The sequence below is a fragment of the Gymnodraco acuticeps genome, unplaced genomic scaffold (assembly GCF_902827175.1).
Source record: "Gymnodraco acuticeps unplaced genomic scaffold, fGymAcu1.1, whole genome shotgun sequence".
Taxonomy (NCBI): Eukaryota; Metazoa; Chordata; class Actinopteri; order Perciformes; family Bathydraconidae; genus Gymnodraco; species Gymnodraco acuticeps.
Window position 1 is genome coordinate 1,544,187 of NW_022991584.1, and position 22,529 is coordinate 1,566,715.

Consider the following 22,529-nt stretch of genomic DNA (forward strand, 5'->3'; position numbering starts at 1 on the left):
TTTACTTAATGTCCACTGAGTGTTACATGCATCTACTATATAGAGTTTAACACAATGGGACAGAAAAAGGTAGTGTCCATTAGTAAAGGAAACATTTTATACCTAAATGGATCAAAAAATAACCTGTGTGTGTTCATGATTATGTGTGTGTGAGAGGAGGGGGGGGGGCTTTGCATTAGGGATCCAAAATAGTCTCAAATTGCCTACCTCTAAAAGCTCACTGTCGGCATACCCTCTTAGTTAATCAGGTCTTGTGTCCACCTTTATTTCTCAAAGGACATTTCAGCCACTCTAATATCCTTCCTTAACCTCTCTTATTTTCCCTCTAAATTTTGATATATTATTATGCCATGCTATTATCCACGCACTCATCTCCACTCAGGCTGGACCTCTCCTTGTCCTCCTCCTTTACCGGGGCCGGGACCCCCCGTCCTGATTACCATTCCATTAAAGAGGCTCCTGCTTTCAGTGAATGACCACGTCCCCTGTCCCTTGTCCCTCTGCCTTTTATTTGGAGGACTTCTCGGCAGCGTCTCACTCCCCTCTCCCCTTCCTCTGTTATTGCCCCCGATAACACGTGCCTGCGCTTCTAATTGCCCCCCCCCATCTCCTCCCCTTTGGGTGTGGGCTGGAGGGGCCTAGGGGCAAATAACAGATCCAAACCCCCCACCCACTTTCCTCGACTTTCTCCCAATGAAATGCCTGGCTCTTAATTACAGTCACCCAACACTGATTGTTATTGACTGAAACTCCCGCGGCTCAGGACGAAGGACGGACAGATTAGGTTCATTATGGGCCTGTCCTCCACGAAGGAGAGCGCGAAGAAGAAGAGGGGGGGATCGTTGCAAGAAGACACAAAGGCACACACACACACTATCTACAGCCCTCCACTGTGTTGCTGATCAGACACATTCAACCAGTTAAGGCTAAACTGCCAGAGTTAGGGTCAGAACAATGTTTTTTATCTGTCTTTTTAAATATTTATATGAGTTTGTCCTACCAATATGTTTTATAAAAGTCTGTTTGTCAACCCTTTATAATAAAATAATAAAAAGCGTTTTTGTCGCCTCCACTTTTCTAAGTGATTACTAATCAGTTCGACTGGTCACACATCTTGTCTTATCACCAACATTTTTATATTTTTCCGCAAAAATACAAACCATTTAGTTTCAGATTTGACCTTTTTAACAGTCAGTCGTTTAGCGTAATAGCAGAAACAGGAAGATATCTGAAGGACAAGTGTGACACGAAAAGTTATCACAGAGAGTAAAGTAACAAGCTATGCTACTGTACATTGCTTTCCTTGGGTCGGCAGAAATTCACTATAAAGATTGTTGAAAATCACAAATAAAATTGAAAAGGGACGCAAACCATTTTTTCCCTTTGCTTAAGTAATTTAGAAAGGTTTGAAAAGAATAACTTGACCTCTTGATGTGGCCTCACTAACCTCCTGTCCAGCTTGATGTCAATAGACAACAAATCCTGCAGATAAAACTCAAATCTAAATCTGCCTCTCAGTTTGCAGAATATTATCTCTGTCCAAGTGATTATTCTGGATCAGCTCCCACACATGGCAGAGTCGATGCCAGACGTACGTTTCACATGCAAACGCATCAAAACATCACAACCCCGAGCAGATTTACAGTCTGGGTCTAATGCCTGCTGCAGGCTCTCATAATCACTACCTCATATTAGTCCCATAAGAGCAGACGGTTGGATAGCAGCACTGAGAGGAACATGTGGAACACATAACAATAGATTCATCGGGTCAATATGTTCTCTGCTGAATCCCAACTGTTGTGATAAAGCTAATATGTAGAACTATTGTGAAAAATAGCACACAGGTGTTATAGTACACCTGGGTTGAAAGGCAAACACTTTCTTGCAGATTATTCAACCACCTGGGAAATTACAGAAAACTGCTTATTCTAAGGTTAAACTGGGAGCGTACAGACATTAAAGAGCCCAGGTCAGCCAGTAGAAGAAGAAGAAGAAGTGGGAAATACCTTGTATCGTCCTTTTGAAGAAGGCTTTGCAGGCCTCACAGGAGGCCACCCCGTAGTGGTACCCCGAGCCAATGTCACCACACACCAGGCACAGCCTCTTGGGGATGGTATTGAGCATGTACTCGCACTTGATCGGCGAGTCGTCCACCACGCCGGCGCACTCCTCGTAGCGGCGTAGGCAGGCGGCGCCACCTCCCAGCATGCCTGGGTTGAACATTGGCGGAGAGTCGAGGGCGTGCGTGTGTCTGCCGTTTATGTAGCCGCCACTGGCGTCGGAATTTCCGCTGGGACTGTGGTGACTGCCGGTGTCTACGAGCGAAGAGGAAGGACTGGATGGCTCGGTTTTGACGTAAGACCCACAGCTGGATGATAGGTGTCTGTCCTCAGAGGGCATTCTGTTTAACAACCTGGATGAAACACACAAGACGATAGCTGTGGTCAGTTTTGGTAACTAAATAAACAGAGAATTTTGTCAAAACTGGGATGCAAATTCAGGAATTGGCCAAACAGTTATTGGATGATATCAAACATTATTTGAAATATCAAATTCTGTATGATCTCATTATGTTTTAATTAAGTTAACCAACATCAGCGATATGGAGATGTTAAAGTAAATGTACATTATCACCACTAACAAGTCGCCTTCTTCCATCATCACCAGATCATTCACTGAGCGATTCGTCAGCTGTGATGGAGCACGCCGGTCTGTCTGAGTTTGATAGATTGTGTTACAGACACAACCATTTATGTGTTGGAATGCCAAGTGATATACTACAGCAGCTTATTTCTCTCAGGCAAAATGGTAACTAATGACCATGTCAACAGATGCCCCATACATCTTGAAAACAATGCCCACAATTGGTCGGCTGCCAGAAGTAAATGAATGAATGAAACTTCAGAAGGCTGTTAATGGACAGAGAGAGGTGTTACACTCAGCATATGGAGGATCATGGGTAATATATGACCCAATCAATAGTCCCGGTTAGTTTGCCAAAGGACGGTGCCGGGTTACGGTGGATTTAAGTGAGAGGTTGGAGAGGCTCTGACCTGGGATTGAGTTCCCCGATCCCACATTTCATTATAACATTTGGGAAAACACAGTTAATAGAACATTTTACGTATATACTTCTGTACAGATCACAGACAAAGAGCAACTGTTGCCTGATAATTACCAAATATTATCAAAAACAAAAGGATCCTGCAGGCTTTTTGCAACGCTGCATGTATTGCTCTGAAACTTGAGGTGTATTTTTTCATTGCCGATTTTATTTGTAGAACTGAAAGAGGACAATAGTTTAGTAACCTCAGAACAAGGGTTTTGGTTTTCAGTTTGGTTTGATTGTCAGCAAGATTACGGAAAAACTACTCGCCAGATTTTTGTTTAATATGAGTCTTAAAATAAAAGCTTTTGAGGAGAATCTAAAATCACGGGTCGGATACACAAATGATTCTTTACTTTGATAACATTGAAGGATAGGACATGGCGTTGGCAGAGGTCTGCGCTCCTAGTTTCCATGTAAACTTGTGTAAGAAATAAGGTACTATCTGACAAATGTTGTCTTATAAACATGCGCGCTGGGCTCAGGACACAATGAATAACAGAAATGGCTACTGTTGTTTTTGTCAGACTATAATTTTTCTTCAAGGCGGTATAGCCTCTGTATGTTTTTGTACTTTAAGCACCATTGCTACTACAGTAGCCTCGACCTCTTAAACAAAGCGTGACATGAGGCCTGGATGTGTTTAAGAACGGCCGGCTCTGTCCGTCAGAGTCGGTGCTGACTTCACACAACTTGAGCCCTACATGCTTGAGAGTTGTAAACATTGAAAAGCCATGTTAAGAATGTCTGAAACTAACAGGAAGCTAATGCTCACCAGATTCCTCTGAAGTTGTTGCCTTTGTGCTGCCAGGGCGGCAAATGTGTCTTTGTATGGAGTGCATTTTCCCAATTGTTGCCTCTTTGCACAAGTGTTTATAAAAAGCCATGAAGTCATCAGGCCCAGACAACATGAAACCTCTCTTTTAACTGCGAGCGGGTAGCGGCTGGAGGGAGGAGGAGGAGATAGCCTCCACCCCTGGGCCCAGATCAGATCTATCGATCCTCTGCTTCCTTCCTGTTCCAGATGAGGCATGAAAAAATAAACCCTCCTCTTACGGGTCCCAGACATTCCTTATGCATTTTTAATCAGTCAGGACTGTTAACATAGTGCGAGATGGAGCGATGCAATATTATGTTAGTCTTCATTCTGAGGCTATTGCGGTTTATAAAAGATTCACAGGGCTACCGTTAAATCTTGTAAGCAATCAGCATGCACCTATAGTCAATTGGAAGGTATATGTTCTCCCATCTGAGGGAATTGGAGAGCGCGGCATGGTAACAGTTAATACATCATCGCAGCCCGATAGGGGGATTCCCTATGGAATAGTACATTGTGGCATATGTAAAAAGTAGTTCATTCCCCACTTAGCACACAGTAACGCTGGGGAGATGTTTTTTTGTTAGGTTTAATGGAAATTTCTAATGGGTCCTTTCAAATCTGTCGAAATGAAATAATGGCACAAACCACCAATCCGTGCAGACAGAAATAGCTTCATAGTTTCATAATTTGTTTTTTTCCCTCTTATTATAAAGCAAGACAGAGTTTCCTAAGCGCAGCCTGGCTCTCCTCAACCCGCCCCGCTCTCTTGGCAACTCACACACACACACTCTCACCCAAACACGCATTGCACCTAATATCTGATGGGGTAGTGTTTGCTCCGCCGCGCAGAAAAATTTGTACAAACTGAGCAGACAAGCAGGACTCATCAGACAGACGTGAAGGTCACCTGCCTCCTCTGCTCTGCTGTTAGAGGCCCAGACGGACCCACAATGGCCGCCAGACACAGGTTCTGTCTGTCCACCACACTGAAAGTAAAAACGTCTGGACACGACTGTAAAAACTAGAAAGCTGTCCATAGTGTTTGATATGACTGAGACTCTGTCTGAACACGAATCAGTGCCCAGTTGTTTTTAATAATTTTACTTAAGAATCAAAGTGTGGGTGTGAAAATGTCCCATCAGAGCAGTTTAAAATCTCAATGTTATCAGAATGTGTGTGTGTATTTTGGCATGCCTCTTTGTGCTGGCAGTATTACAGATCCCCTTCTTCCCTACATAAATCCATCCACCTCTTCTTTAAACCATGAAATATTTTTTCCAGCCTACTGAATTTCTGCACTATTAAATTTTACAGGCAGTCAAAGAAAAATGATATTCAGAGCAATTCTCCACAATGACCTCATGCTATCCTTGGCTGGACTAGTGAAGGGTTAAAACTGTGACTCTCCATATTTTACTATGTATTTTCCCACAGAGGGGAAATATTATTGTTAAGCTTGGGGTTAAGCTTGTAGCAGCGAATACAGCGTAAATCACGGTGCTGAACACACAGTCGAACATGGAAGCGCAGAAGGACAGAGGCAAGGAGCCATGCATGAAATTAGTTCATTAATCTTTCTATGATAGGCTGTCCTTGTTTGGGGCAAACTCTATCAGCTTTAAACTGAGTGCCCCTTCCTGCCTGACACATAGATTACACTGTTAGTCCGCAGCCGGGGTGTCTGGGAAATGAATGGTCATGGGAGCGGGAAAATGGGGTAGCGTGTCGCCCAAGTGTTAAGTAGTAACAACAACATGTGCGTGATAGCGCTGGCACAAATGAAGGTCATCAAAAAATGTGTGCGCTCTAAAATGTAAATACATTTATGCGCCGCTGCAAATAATGTCAGTTTATAGAGCAAAGACATTTGTCAAGATATATTTTTAAAGCATTAATTTAGGGTTAGTTGTTACACCCCCAACAGCCATGTTTATTAAAATCTGCAAGCTGTGCACGTTTGATTTGTTGCGTCCATACATATCAAGTTCTCCTTTTTTTATTTGTCTTAATATCTCGCCCCTTTGTGAACGGCTGTGTCTTTAGCATATATTGTAGTTTATTTATGCTTAATTATTTTGTAAGGCTGAATGTATATTATGTTTTAATATGCGTTCAAGGCGGGTAACTCAAATACCACTCATCACTGAATACAGTACAATTATTTTTGACAGAAATAATAAAATGTCACAAGTTCTGAGACAATGGGTTTGTTTTAATAAGGCTTGTTTTGTCTGAAACTCAAATATAACACATTTATTATTATAGAAAATTAGGAAGATATAACACAAATTGAGAGAACCAGTGAATGCCAGACATCATTGCTTAAATATATTGTTGACGAACATTCTAATAGCGTAAGCTCTAATTTAATGCTAAAATGAGTTTGTTGCGAAATCTTTTGTGGTAACAATTGTTTACGCACTTACTTAGCTATCTGATCAAGCACCATGGCTGACAAAGACCACTGTCAGAAAGAGAAAAAGAAAGTGGATTTATTTACAACAGATTTGTGTTGCGAGTTTGGAAATAAAATCTCATCGCTCTTAATAAAATGTTTGAAAATTGTATTAGACCATTTTTACTTCAATCTAAAAAATCTTTAGTTACGATGTTTGTACTGCATGGCAGATATGCTTTGTTTCTCTCTCTCTGTGACACACACACACACACACACACACACACACACACACACACACACACACACACACACACACACACACACACACACACACACACACACACACACACACACACACACACACACACACACACAGAACTTTCAGCATATGGCCTCTTCAATGTCACTGCCACGAAGAGAGATTGCATAGATTTCCCACATGGATGATGTCTCCTTACCTGGAGTATCAACCCCCATCTACATACACGTCCACCACCTCCAGGAAATTGCTCTCCCTGCAAAGTCAAACACACCCCTAACTGCCTTTTAAAAAGAGACAGAAGAAGGAGGTTGTGGGGGAGAAAGAATAAACGAGCAGAGACTTAAGCCGTCATTGAGAATCAGAGGGGGACTCATGAGGGACAGTTACGATATTGATTTCATAAATAAACAGAGATGGCCATCGATCCTAATGTTATTTTGCATTTCAATTACTGCCCAGAAACATAACCTTCAAACGTCTGCTTCTCCACAGTAATAACATCCACTGATAATCACAAGCGAGTCTTGTCCGGCGCAAATTGGCTTTTCTCTCTCTCTCTCTCTCTCTCTCCCCCTCTTTTTTTTTCCAAATGTGTAAATGACACAACTTTGCATTTGCCTAATGGTATTAGAGCACGGGCTGAATTTCAAGTGAGACTCAAGCTGATACAGTAAGCGCTCCGGTCAATTGACACAATGCAAATTAACGTGGTGAAGAGGAATTAAGTTCACAATGTGAGACCTCGTGAAGCTACAATGAGGCCCATTAAATTAAACATGCCGGCTGACCCACACTCCATGATTAGACGCACTGCTTCTTCTTCTGGGTGTGTGTGTGTGTTAATTTCATTTCATCAATAAAACAAACTCACTCTAAGAAGTCCTCTCTGCTGCTGCTTGCCTTTAGCCTGAGGACACAAGAGCCACTTTCATGTTTTGATTGAATAGCGGCTGCAAAAAAAAGGGCCATCTACATCCTGATGTATTCAGAGTCCTTGACAGGCTGCCTAAAGGATATATCTATATCAAGAGGGGGGTCATGACATGTAATGAAGTTATTTCTCCTGTCATGCAGTCACACAGAGCTGGGCTTGTATGCAGCAGCCATTAATACACACGCCCGGCTAAAACACTTTTGTATTGTTTTTATCTCTGGTCATTTCTCCTGGACTTCTTCATGGAAACTCAAAGATCGTGGTAAAGAATATTTGGAGCATTTTTACTCACACACAACACAGCCCCACCTGCTCCCTCCATTCGCCAGTAAAAGCCAAAGAGAGGTTTTAATGTTGGTACTGAAAAACAACCTTGGACGTCTTACTCAAAGTCCAGTGACGGCTGTTTCCATGTGTTGCAGAAAAAGTGCAGGGAACAGCCAAAAGAGTCCACTCAATGAAGCATCAAGTAATACACTGGCCCTCACAAGTTACATAAGTATCAATTCATATTTTGTTGTTGTTGACTATTTCTGATGTATACTTAAATGCTTTTAATACAATTTCCCAGTTAAAACTCTCAACCTTGGCGTAACACAATAAGACATAGTACACTACATGTCCGAAATCATATTCAGAAAATGTACTTAAACTGCTAAGGATCTAATATTCTGCCTTAATTTAATAAGGACAAACATTTCTCTTTTATTTATGTTCTTTTTTTAATGTTTAATATGACGCATAGATACATAAAGAAGTCTGTTAAATATTACATATCATAATATTGAACATGTTATCTCTTCTTTATGAAGAAGAAATTGTGTTGTCATGTTTTGAAAAGACAAATCATTGGTCTATGGACTTTTAATCTTTTTTTGTTGTTGATATTAATGACACTGATTGATGCAACCGTTAAATTATAAACGCAACATGACCATGTGCATAACTAGTGTAATAAATCCAGATGCAACGCAGGATAAGATGTGTTCCTCTTAACAGACACAGTCAGGTGTTTTCAATATGGCACCGCTAAAATTAGATCCCAGGTCAGTGTGTGATTCTTTGGTCTCATTCGTATGTGTGTGTGTCGCTATGATTGTGTGGGTGTGTGTGTGTGTGTGTGTGTGTGTGTGTGTGTGTGTGTGTGTGTGTGTGTGTGTGTGTGTGTGTGTGTGTGTGTGCATACATATGACCGCTTGTGCTTATGCATTCCTGTTGGTTTGCTTCTGAAGGGCAACTATGCGGACAGCAGGTGGAACGAGAGGGAGAAATGGATTTGATTTATTAGAGCAAACTGAACAGAAACACTTTAAGTGTGAACAATGCCACGGTTAATCCTACTCAAACCACAGCTAATCACAGAGGTTTACCTTTTACAATCAGAAATGTGTTAAATAATAGTAAAATAATGCGTTTCATATTAAATATTATATCATGTGTTTATGAATAGGCATATGTGCCATTAAAACAGCTATTTATTATATCAAATGAATAATGTTTTCTCTCACCAAATCATGTCATCTGCCTGAAAAAGTGTAGATGGGAATAATGAGTGGGATTTTAAGAGTATTTTATTCAGTTGTGTGGACCTTAGTAATTGACTGTGAAGCTAAATGTTATTTAGATTTTAGTTACATACACATTTGCAATTATTTTTCAAGAAATAACAATATGGTCTTCTTAACAATATATTTAGTTTGTGAAATATTTTTTTGCATTTTTTATTATAATGTAATCCTTGAAAAAGGTGACAACTATTAATACAGATGTATGGCCGCTTATATTTACGCTTATTAAATATTAATGTGAGATGCCTGATCAGTTAGTTGGTTAGTTAGTTAGAGCCTGTTTGCAGAGACGTGTCGTGAGAGTTAGACTCAACAGACGTTGGACCTGTCACCTCTGGCCAGGAGCTCGGTCGTCAGGCCAAATTATTAATAGCATTGCCCGAAGACAGACCTTACTAAGCACAGCTTTATGTCACACCAAACGCAGATTTACTGCAAATAATTGAGCGACAATAAGTTTGAAAGTTGGACAGTAAGGTTATCAATACTTAGGTAGAGACATGTTTAGAATCTGTACTTTATATCACATATTGAACTTTATTGAGTCTGCTACTTGAATAGGGATGATTCCTTCAGTTTATAGAAATGCTCTTTTATTTAAATGCTTTAATATGTTTTACTCTTCAAAATAATCTAACCAACATGGCAACATAGAAGTAATCTAACTTTTAGAATATCTAGAAAATGCATTAGTTGCAGGAGAAATTCAGTTTTCATAGAGAGCAGAGTTTGTAGAATGTCAGTATTCGTGACTGATTAATAAATTGTGAACAAACGATCCTGCAGTTTTCAGAGGAGGAAATCTGAAAGCTTTAAAATATTCACATGTTCAGACAAAATGCATACGTGTAGATGCACAGAGACGTACATTCCTACAAACACAGCAGCACTCACACACACACACACACACACACACACACACACACACACACACACACACACACACACACACACACACACACACACACACACACACACACACACACACACACACACACACACACACACACACACACACACACACACACACACCTGTCCCAGGGTCACTTTAAGCGTTATATTTCATTTGTCTTTTTTACAATTTAAATTTCAGTCTAAAATGTTTTCATGTGTTTTTTGAATGGCTGTGAACTAAATGCAATTTACAGATTCTGAAAAGTGATGATTTAGAAAAAAAGAAAAGCTCAGGTGGAGTGTTTCTTTTCCCAACGCTACTGCAATATGCAAAGGAATTACAAAAGTGAATGTCAAAGGCTTTAAAAACAAAACTAATATATATTTAAACACATTAAAATAAATTAAACCTACGTCTGTTACTAGTTGAGATAACAAAACACCTGACAAACTTATTTGGGGTTAAACATTACACTCTGTATGTCCACAGAGAAATAGTGCAATTAATTTGATTGTATTCATAAATTAAACTTATGTTCTTCCTATAATGCACTTTACATTTTGTATACTGCAAAACATCTTCACTGTTGAAGAGTTTGAATTGTCAATCCTACACTTTATTACTTTCCATTTCGTGTGCAAAATGACTTACATTTGAATGCAAAACTTTTAAAAATAATTTATACTGTTCAACAATTACAGGCTGATATTATTTCACTTTTAAAGGTGTTTGTTTAACACTACAGAATTCTCTTCTATTTTTTCATTCGTAGAAAGTCTTGTGAGCAGTTTGAAATAATCCTAATCACAGTCCTGTACAAAGTGCTAAGCAGGTTAAACCTCTCCAATCCCATCTACAGCTTAACATTAAGAGGATCCGAGTAAAGGGTCACACCATCAGGTCAGATTTGCTCGATAGAAGAGCGTCTTTCCAGGCATGAAGAGTTCAGCAACGACAGAGAGCTGGGGCTCCATTTGAGCTTTGAGTTCAACTGAGAACTGATATTTAGATACAATGTATTTACATAAAAGGAAATTCCTCTTATGAATTAATAATAAATGGTAAAATTAAGTAAATCACAAACAGAAAAGTGATCCACACTGTCTTTTTGCCTCAATAGATACACTCTTATCTGTCTCTCAGGAACACACACTCTCTCTCAGACTGGGCGACAGTACAGTCACAGTTTTCTTTCCCTGGCACACCGGCTGCTTCCAGAGGATATCGCCCGCATTAATCAGCCTCTGGCTCTCCCCTGCAGCTGAGGTTAAACCCTGGATCCTGATGCAGAGCTGGACAGCTGTAGGGCAGGGGTCCGAGCCGGACACCCCGCGGGCTTCACTACCGCAGCCTCACTGACTCTGAGCTCTGCTGTCCCGTACATGAGGCGCTGAGATAATACAGAACTCTGGTTTTTAAATAGTTTACTTTATCAGTTTCACTAATGATTTCAACCCATTATATCTTTCTCTCCTTTTTGATACAAATAGAGAGAAAGAAGTGAATTCAATTATGTCCTGTGAAATGGAAACAACAATAGAGATGGAACAGGGGATAGGAAGTGGGATAAAAAGATGCACCTACTGGTTGTGGTAGCAGAGAGCGTCAGGGATGCACAGTTCGGAAACATCCATCAGTCCAGGTTAAGCATTCCAGGTGTTGCAATTAAAAAACAGATAAACACACACCTAAAGAAAAGCTGGAGGAGGAGATCAGTTCCTAAGTCTCCACATATCTTGATGAAATGTTGGTCAGGTGTTCCTGGGTGTTGTCTCCCCTCCCTCCCCTCTTCGACTCACACAAATAAAAAAAAAGCCTTCTGCTTCGGCCCGACAAACTCCAGTCTGCACAGGTGCTGCACTCAGGAGGACGTGAGTAGAGAGGAAGAGTAGTGGGGTTATAGAGAGGAGGAAAACACTGAGGAAGAGATGAAGAGAGGAAGAGAGGAAATAAGTGTAGAGAAGAGAAGAAAGAAGGAAGATCAGGGGAGTGATGGAGAGAGAAAGAGAGAGTAAAAGGCAGACACAGATGGATGGAGAGCAGCAGTGGAGAGAGCGACTCAGGCTGAGCAAGTCAGTGAGGGGATTGAGTCTCCATTGAAGTCATGGGGGCTCTTTAAGAGCAGGGGGGAGTGGTCACAGCATATGGAGCAGCTGCCATTGGTCTGTTTTGGGAGGGCTGTCCTGAGAGCATCCAATGAGGAGGAGAGATTACTGAGACGGGAGGGGCTAAAGACGGGAGGGGCTAAAGAGCGGCCAGTAGGTGTCCAGTCATTCACAAGGGAGCGCTGCAAAACACGAGCAGAGCCCCCCCTGATAGATATAGATAAACAGTGGATGTGAATATATATAGATACAGAGAGGTTTGTATGAGCTGTGCTTTGATGTTGGTGCTTCTGAAGTAAAGTGAAGTGGACAGCAGTAATTGACAAGCAGCAGAAGTAGCAGCACGTTCACTGAAGAAGGTTTGAACAGGTCTGTTTACTGTGCTTTAGAAAGGCTCAGTGCCAGCTTACGGAGCTAAACTGTTCCCTTTACCCTTTCATCCTCTCCACCGTGGATCTGGCTCTCCACAGCCTGGCCCCCCCTTTGAAGTAATGGCAGCTGCTTCCCACATCATTTCACCAATCACACACTGTGGTGAGAGGGGGTCTGCCACTCCTGAAAGAGGCAGGATGTAAGAAACCGAGAGTGATAATGACCTCGGCAGGAATGATAATAACGATGACGACGACAGACAACTTTGAGTGGATCTTTACCACGTCTGTGTAATGTGGCAACCATCAGAGGAAACCCAAAGCCCCCTCCCCCTTCTTCCCCTCCAACCCACTTCATCAACCCACATTTTCCTGATCGATACAAAACCCATCACACGCTCTTATTGATCACAGCGTTGCTGTGTCGCCAGAAGCCCCGGGACAGACTCTGTTTCCCAACAGTCTTTTAAATAAAAAGGAATTATAATTTTGAACGTTTTTCTTTTCATGTCAGTCCATATCAAAGTCACAGGAGCAAAGGCTGATTGCTTTGATAAAAGGAGTTGTGCATTCTCAATTACATTATGTATCAATATTTTGGCATTTAATGTACTTTCCTACGGAGGAAAACCTGGATTTCCCCACTGATCCGATTAAGACATCCAGACATAATCAATAGAGGAGATATGTTTATGTTTTTAATGAGGCCGAGAGGGAGGATGGAAAGGGAAAGACACTAATGTTTAGTTGACATGTATGAATTCACATTAAGGTTTGAATACTGAGGAAGTTGATTTAATAAAAACAATAAATGAGGAAATGTCGATACACAGATTTAAATAAGAGTTCATGTGGAAATATATCAGCGATATGACATTTTTATATAACGCTAAACTGCGTATTTGGTTATTCATGCACATTCTATCGAAGGAATATTGTGCTTTTTTAATCTATTAATTAAAACATTCCCTGCATGTCTTTTTGCAGCTCCACTCTTGTGTTGCCAGTTCTCTGAGGTGGGCCATATTGTCAGTCCAAGGCTCATCTGCCTCCCTCCCTCTCAGCCAGCTTACACAGCGAGGGGACACCGGGCTTCATGGCATCTGACAGGTAATCTATTGAGCGCTCAGTCTGTAATCCCACTATCACGCCATCGCCAAACGAAGAAACAGTAATCCAATCATTAGGTCTGTATTTAAGCAAAACAGATTTTCCGCTTCTTCCAGAGACCAAGAGTGTGTCTCTTTAAGCAGATCAGAGCCAGTCTGGGATCGAAAATAATGTGCATTTTGAGGAAGAGGTTTATCTATCTAAGTGTAGCGCTTATTTGCCGGTTTTCATTAACAGTGATTTATTCCTCACCTCCAGTGCCTCGTAATGCTGAAATATGGCTAAATTATTAAATTCATATTAGGCTGGAACAATTGAAAATGTGTGCATTTCTGAACAAAACACATTCAATCTCAACAAAACAATCCTAGAAGCAGATCAGAGACGCTGAGATGTAACCGTCTGGGTGCGATCTGCAGCTTGTTTTTAAAAAGTGAAGAAGAACCAATCATTACCTGTCAATAAATAGTAATTACATATTGTGGTGAGTTGAGGGACAATATCTCTGTCACACTGGCAGCATGTAATTAAATTCCTGATTCATGAGCAAACTAGTCTTTTATGTTTGACCTCCTGACCTCTCCGAACAGACACTGTATGTGCAGCCGAGCGCTCAGTAGGAAGCGCCGTGTACCCCGTCCTAACTGTGGATAATCTCATGACAAAAGGTGTGTGTCATCTACACTACAACAGAACAAATAAAGAAAATTAGTTTTAAGTAAGTGATCACATGACCTCACAATGCTTTAATAAAATTACTGATAGTCAAAAAAATAAGAAATTCTAATAAACAAATCAATAAAATGGGAAATATCTACCCCCAGATGTCATATTCTTTAAACTGTACTTAGTCAGTGTTGTTTTATTTAGAATAATTGTACTATAATTAATTGTTGGTTTTAAAACTATACGTTTTCTGCTCAAAAGAATGAGAAAAATAAAAAGATTAACAGATATGTTTCGAAATATTAATTATGTCTAAATCTGAAAGCCCAGAAACTAGCTCTGGACAGTTATATGTATTTCTGTATTCACTATTTGAGTAAATGAGGTGCACAGTTTCATTGGAAATAATATATATTGTAGAAACATGGTAAAATATATATATTAATATGTATTAAGAGTCTGTTAATGTTTCTGTGATGCATGTTTTTTGGAAGAATTGTACTTATAGAACAATATAGCATACATCTGACCAAAAACAAGAGGTTTTATTATTTAGGAAATTGTACCTATGAATCTGTTTTGCTATATTTATGTACCTTATTTTCTTTGGTTCATTCATACGGTTTTTAATATGCTGTTCATGTTTTATGTTTGTTTATGAACATATTGGGAACAAGTGTTCTAACTTAAACAGAAACAAATGATATTTTCATTTACTAATACATGTTTGAGCCCTCACTAAAAAAGCAAACATACTCTTCACAGATATTGAAGTCCGGGCCAAAATACTGTAGAGATTAAACTTCTAAAAAAGGTGTAAAAGCTTAAACTCTCTCTTAAATCCTCCAGATTCGACCGAACAAACAAATATGTGTCTTTATCCAACGAACACAGAATCTGAATCCCACAGATCCATCATTTGCACATGTCCCTGTCGCTGCCACACACTTGTTTGGCTCGTGTGCTGGAGGAGTGTGGAGAGGGATAATTACTATAGCCACAGGGCTGCATTAATCAGCTGGGTGCAATGGTTGCTTTTTATTATGTTCCACTCCCCTCTCTGGGCAACGCTCCCCGAGCCACCAGGACTACACAGAGCTGGGGAGGAGCAGCGTCGCCCCGCTGCCCGCTTCACGCTGGGTTAATAAATGCTATTAGCCTCTATCTCTTGCCTCTTAATTTCTCATTTAACTGGGGACAGTTAAAACAAAACTACACGAGCAGTGGTGTTAATCAGGGACTCGTAGCAGCACTCAGATATCTTGATTCAGAGAGCTGGACTCACACGAGGAGGAAATAATTGTGGAATCTCTGGTATAGTTTTTTCTGTGACAATGCTTCATTAAATATCCATGCAGGCAATTCAAAGTCCATCATTAATTATAGGCATGTTATAATCTGATAACACAGAGTAAGCAGCAGGAAGAGTTTGTCCACAGGTGTTGAGTAAAATTCTGCTTGTTTGCTTATTTTTGTGACGATATTTAAATGTCCCTTCCTCCTGAACACTGTTTGCCCTCGCATTGCAGCCGCTTGGATTGTGGGTTCATGTACTATAGTTATATTAAATATGAGGAGTCCTTATATTACTTAAGGGTGCCTGAAATATTTGACAATACTATGATTTTTAAGAAAAATCAGTTTTTATAACTTTAAAGCTGTTTTGTCTCAAGGCACTAACACTATCCCAGTTGGTCTCACGGCAAAACCCATTATTAAAATGTCTTCAATCTTGGTAAGACCCTTTGGTTAAATGCAATCGCCAAATGGCATATATTATCTTGAGGACATTTCTCTAACCTGCGATGCATCTGTGCGTCAGTGAAAGCCGTGATTGGGATTCCAGCAACAGCAAATGTTCTCCACTGTGTTTAATCACATTAAATATAAACAAAATCAATTGTGCCGCCATGCTCTAATTTTAAATAGCTCCTTGACACCAGTCGAATCCTCTGCGACTTGTCTACGTCACCTGCATAACACAAGAGGGTCTGGATGGAGTCACCTCTAAAGAAGCCCGGTTGTGTCATTGCCATGCAGAAACGGGATCAATACTTTCCTCTCAAGTTCATTTCAATAAGGCAGCTGGCAAAAAACGGCCCTCGTGGCGTCAGCTTTTTACAGCTTTATGACGCTTGTGCGTACGAAGCAAGCTTGCTGTGTTTAGACCATGCAGATAAAGCAGCTAGAAGTGGGGAACTTCTTGATTTGAGTTCTGTTTAACAAAAATACAGATTAAACTACATATAAGACTTTTTTAACTGACAAATACATATAAAACACCTTATATTAATTAAAAGGAGCATATATTTGACAGTTAGCTTGTGTTTGAAAATGCCTGTAAAGTGTTTAGATTGTCGTAGATGTATGTGTACGAACACTGTTCTGTAGAATAACAGTTGTGAGCAGTCTAACCAAAACTGTCTGAAAGAAGGAAACAAAATGGTGTGTTGATTGAATTCGTGTCACGGAGCTGCCGGTTGGGCTCCTACCGACTTCAACGAACACCCACAGGGCACTAGTAACTCTTCAGTTCCCAGCTTTACTCTGAGGAACGGTTAACTTAAGTACAAAACTTTCTGTTTCAAATGACTTATAGTGTGTTTGATAAGGAAATTATCCTCTTTGCTTGTTCCAATCCCACGACAAAAGAGGCTGTTTTCTGTATAAATTACCACCATCGGGAGGATTGTCCAAATACTTAAGAGTTTCCTGTGAAGCAATAATCATCTGAGCATGATTTCAGCTGCTGAGAAATCAAATTATTTCGACACGCTAACACTTGAAAGCATCATGCATAGTGTTATACGAAAAGCGTCCAGTGGATTTTAAACTGCTGGAGTTGCAGCCTGTTTACACAGTGCTGATGAATATAATACTAAAAACAAACATTTATGTAAAGCAGCCTCGGTTGGCATTAAATCTCATTTTGAAGAGAGGCTTGGTATTTCAGACTTGGCTCCCCTAAGATCCAGGGATGACTTTCATTTAGTCTCACCTCTCCATCCACCCGGGGTCACCCCTGTTGGTATAGCAAGCACAGCAGTCACATTGCTCCACCATGCGCGCAGATTGCTTACTAGAACCGCCTGGAACCTTTCATATTTCCCTGTCAGCATTTTTACAGGATAATTTTGGCAGCCTTTAAGGATATCGCTGCCTTAATAGAGGATAAAAATAAACGGGTGGTGGAAGGGCTATATCAGGCCGGTATAATCTTGTATTCTATACTGTGTGGAGCTAAACGTCTGGCTTTGGCTCCATTCAATGAGATTAAACTCCTCCCCAGTTGATTCCAAAAGACCATTTGTCCTATTTTTAAAACTAGAAAGAGTGTTACGAGCCAAGTAAATCTAGAATGGCCAGTTAAATTGATTAAAATACTACAGTATGGTGTAAATGGCATTATAGGGCAGCTTCTAAGAATGTCTTTGGTCTATATCCCATTGAGCGATTATGGTCAGCAGATTTCTACAGATAGTTTGTCAGATGCAGTTTGTGTTTGCAAGCCTTGATATGTACTGTATGTGTGCATATATACAAGAATTGTGTATGTGTGTTAACGCTGTATTGGTGTGGCTGTGCGTAGTTATAGCAGTGACTGACTTGTGTATAAAAAAAGCTTGTCAAAATGTCTCAAAGAAGGAAACAGCTTAATTCAATCAGCGCTGCTGCTTTCAAGACCACAAGGGAGCCAGCTAATGGTGTTAGAAACTTGAAAAGTAGGGGAAAAAATAAGCTTGAGGAAGTTCTCACTACCTGGGAAAGAAGTCTGTTCCTTGAGGCTTTCCTATACTGTATGATAGTAAAAGCTCCACTCTTCTGGGCCTTGTTGCTTCTCTGTGAGCTCAAATGCTGGATTTTAGTTTGTGCTCCTCCCATGAGGGGAAAAAAGCTTTTGCAGAAGTTGGAGGAGGGTTATATGAAGTTCAGTGGAAATGTTTTTTTTACACTACTCAGCCAACTTTTTAATAAAAGGCAAGAATATGGATCGGGATGTTCTGCAGAAGCATGTTTGGAAGTGAGTGGATGGGGAGTTGGAGAATATATAGGTTTAGTTAAATGGGAAAAAAGTATCCAATCTTCTAAATAGGCATCCTTTCAGGGTTACCAGAAAGAGACTAATGTTATGGTAGAATCCAGAGAAAACATGACTGTGTCTACGACTGTGCTGTGCAGTGAACAACTGTGAGTCTATAAGGCATGCACCTCGTTTGTTTTATGCGCCCTTCCCCCCTTCTCCGACATTCACCCCCATTAATTCCATGATTGTGTCTTCCTCTCATTTTCTCCCTCGTTATGCATTTAATGTTTCCAATTTGCCGTCATCACAGAAAAACGCCACAAGAAGCTATAAATTCTTTTCTAATTCCAAATAATTAGGATTACACGGACCAGTGGTTTTCAATCAGTGAGATCATCTCGATGATAGATGGTAGGATAACTGGTCATTGCCGAGACATAAATATTGTGTCGTTCAATTAATCTGGTCTAATGAGGTGTCAAAGCTGCCACTCATCCATCAAATACAATTAGGAATAAACACATATGCATGGAGATGGGTAATTAATAATTAGCAAAGCAAAGAAAACAGTATTGGTTTCAGCAGCCGCATTCACAGAGCAATTTACCACAGCTCTTTCTGCATCGCATTTTTCAAGTGAGTGAGACAATGCCACATCAAAAGAATTTCAATCAATTTTTACCCCTTTTTCGTGTCTGAAGTTTGCTTCGCTCAATGATTCAGTCACTTTAGAAAAGCGTTATGAACCTTAAGGATGCTGCTGTGACATTAAATACAGTTTAACCTTAAAACAACTAATCTAGGTGCCTTTCATCTACACCTGGATGCCAAGAGTGCTCCTAAAACGTGATGGATCGAGTTATTTTGAACCAAGTAAGAGGAAAACATTTATTCTTGATCTTGGGAATTGGGGACTGTCATCAACAGTTTGTCTTCATGACTCTCTCTTAAGCCCACAAGGCTCATTGTCCTAAAAAAGACATTCCATGCAGTGTTCGTTGTCCTCCATTTTCAGAAGGCAGTGAAGCATCCTGACTGGAATTAAAGGGCAGGGAGACCTCCAGTATGGACATCATCATTTATTCTGCCAAGTTTAAAACTGATGTTCTAACTGTCAGAAGCTCTCATCAGAATCTGTCACACAAAAGGTAGAGATATCAACTCCCAGCCAAAGGTCCTGCCTATTAAAGCCCTCTGTGGCACCTATAAGATGACACCTCTCAAACAGGAGCAGAGAGGTAGTTTGAATTAGATTCGGTAAACAATTACAAGACTTTTGGTTGAGATTGTAAACCCTGTATAAGTAACACTTGTTTTCTTTAGTCGTGGCTCGAGGAGCAGCCTGTTACAGCAGCTCTTACTCACCGTCAAGTCGCTTTATTGATGTTTCTGATTTTGATTCAGATTCTTAACACTTCATCCATTAATTACAAGTTTGCCAAATGAAATAAGTTTTGCAGGAAACATTTCTGTACACATATTAAGGACTTTTGTTAGTAAACGTAACAGGCAGGATATTGTATGTTGACATTAAACTTATCAGTAAAATGTCAAATGTTTAATATGCAGTATAATGTATTTGAAACACAGGACTTTTTTGAAGGACATTCGGTATCTGCTGCAAATTTTGCTCACAAAGTGTTTTCTATTGCTTTATGATTTCAGGGTTTACATTTTACACCGCACAATCTCCAACCAATAACAGGGCAAATGCCAGTACATGTTTATCGCTAGTGCTTTGTATTCACACCTGTCAGCAAGTTATTTTTTCTATTGGTTGGCTTACATTTTTGCACTTTAAAACAGAATCAGAAAAAAAACATACTGAATGAGGCAGCTTTGAGAGTGGACCCTGATTTGTGATTATTTTGCCGCTTTAGCTCAACCTATCTGTATCAATGGTTTAATGAATATAAATGAGAATATAGAGTAAAGGGAATTCATATGTTTATTAATTATCCTTTTTATTCCAGTGACACAGAAAAGAGCCTTTACAGTGTCCATTGCTGGATCCTAAAGAAGTTAGCGTACAGTGTGTCCCTGCAGAGTTCCAGCTCATGGTGGAGACACGTGACTCAACAGAAGTCAGTGTTGTCTTCCTGGTGTAAGAGTCTAAATAACCGGACAGAGACACCCCGATGGTTCAGTTCAGCAGCAGCAGAGAGGCAATTACCCAGAGGCATCGGGGCGAAAGACAGGAGGAAAATCAATACATAATTTCAGCTTTTCAGACGGTGTTCCCTTCAACTGAGTCAATGTCTCAATTTACTGGTGTGAGTTGCCTTTTGAGTTAATCTCCTTTTTATATTTCATATTGTGCCAAAATGTTAATGGATAATACTTTACTTATCCTTACCTATACTGGGTTATTTAGGAGTGGATGAATGCAAATGCAGTTGGATTTTGAATGTACTGAATGTGAGGCATAGCATTAATAAGAATTGACTGCCATGAATTCTGAGGCTGAAAAAGTTGATTCTAAATTCACAAAAAAAGGTTATGCAGACACCTCTGTGCATCCTGTGAGTGCCATTATCCCCGGGGTTAAGTGTCTGAGGGGAATTCCCTCTCGTCCGAATGGCACAGGAGTGTGGTGTAAGTTCACACAAAGTTGAAGGCTTCCACACAGTACCTCCCAATCATGGAGGCGGGCAGATGGGCAACCCCTGTGTACCCCACACCACGATGCCATGGGTAAGTGACAGCAGCCAGACGCAAAAAATGAAACAAATCAATAGCAGCGTCTCTTATGGAGAAGACTCAACCACAGCACAACATGATAATGACCACAAGTCCACTGAAGCGTTGAGGCTACCCCCAGAGAGGCGCTTCTTTAAACCAATGTAGGTTAGTGTGATTGACTAATCGCTTACTAAATTAGAAAAGACAATATCATACGGCTTTGTGCTTCTTCTAACAGCTCTGTCTGCTCTGACTCACGGGAGCACCTATTGCCCATGATGATTGTTAAACATAATAGTACACCTTCTTCCATAACCTGGCAATTATACCGCCTGCAAAAACTTCAGGCATTCTCTCCTTAAAAAATAGTAAAAGACCCATTTTTGGGATTAGATATAGCTCACTTTTATGTTGTGGATTTGAATATGAAAAGGAGGCTGGTGGGGAGTGCTGGGAGCCCAAGGGACCCAAACACAGACTTCCTCTAAAATGTTAATCGTTTGGCTAATTGAAGGTATGTTCTTTGTCGGCTCTGCGTTTTGGAGGGTCTCTTCTATGGACCTAAGGTAGCAGAGCGCTCAGATGTTATTGTATTTGACTGCTGCTGCACCGGGGTGCCTGTGGATTTAGGTGCTTTTAAGATAAGTTATGGGGACATGCACACACACCCACAGACGTGCGTAGAAACACACTCAAACCTGCATGTATACACACCCACCGCACGGCAACACACACACACACACACACACACACACACACACACACACACACACACACACACACACACACACACACACACACCACACACACACACACACACACACACACTCTCTGACACATGTACATGCCATCTATTTGCATTTCAAAAGAGCATAATTGCCCAGGGCGGTGGCAGGGGGAGTGTGGCCCCAGGATTCCCCAAGAGCGCCTGTGAAGTTAACGAATCACGAGTCTAGACTCAACCACAGCTCCTCTTTCATACAAGCATATTCACACCAACATCCTCCTGAGTAATAGGCAGGTAGAGTAGTCACACACCGTCACACATACAACCCGTTTACTCCTTCAGTTTAGGTTTAGCTTGTTCAAGGATAGTTTTAAATTGTTTAATATGCTCACGCATTAGTCACTTTACTTTAAAGCTGACCAACACTATAACAAAAAGCTAATACATTAGGTTGAGGCGTTGACATACGCTGAAGCACACGGTTACATGCAATTGGTTAATGATCAGATCTTGAAATCCATCTGTCATCACAATTAGAAAAAAAAGAAGAATGTTTTAAGGAAGGCTTTGGCCCAATAATGATGACAAGTTTGTATGAATTCAGAATTTTCCGTCTAACATTACATTACATTACATGACATTGCATTTAGCTGACGCTTTTGTCCAAAGCGACTTACAATAAGTACATTCGACCAGGAAGACACAACCTTGAAGAAAACAGAATCATATAAGTACATCAGGTTTCATAGAGCCAAACATTTCAAGTGCTACTCAACTAGCTTTAGGTAATCCAGTCCTTTATTAGTATAAAAGTGCTTCGTTAATAGTTCTAACGCTCGAAGTGGAGTCGAAAGAGATGAG

At 40.5% G+C, this 22,529-nt stretch overlaps 1 protein-coding gene across 2 annotated transcripts in view; it reads right to left on the reverse strand.

The window, feature by feature from the left end:
* esrrgb (estrogen-related receptor gamma b) overlaps positions 1-22,529 on the reverse strand; it is an 80,642-nt gene that overhangs the window by 27,012 nt on the left and 31,101 nt on the right. The window contains exons 1-2 of one of the 2 annotated variants that reach the window (XM_034197706.1): positions 11,568-12,044; positions 2,007-2,413 (exon numbers count right to left, since the gene is read on the reverse strand). In XM_034197706.1, coding sequence (XP_034053597.1) covers positions 2,007-2,413; positions 11,568-11,617 — 457 coding nt within the window. In that variant the 5' untranslated portion in view covers positions 11,618-12,044. Of the gene's footprint in view, positions 1-2,006; positions 2,414-11,567; positions 12,045-22,529 lie in introns of those variants that run through there. The other variant, XM_034197707.1, reaches the window with a different exon arrangement.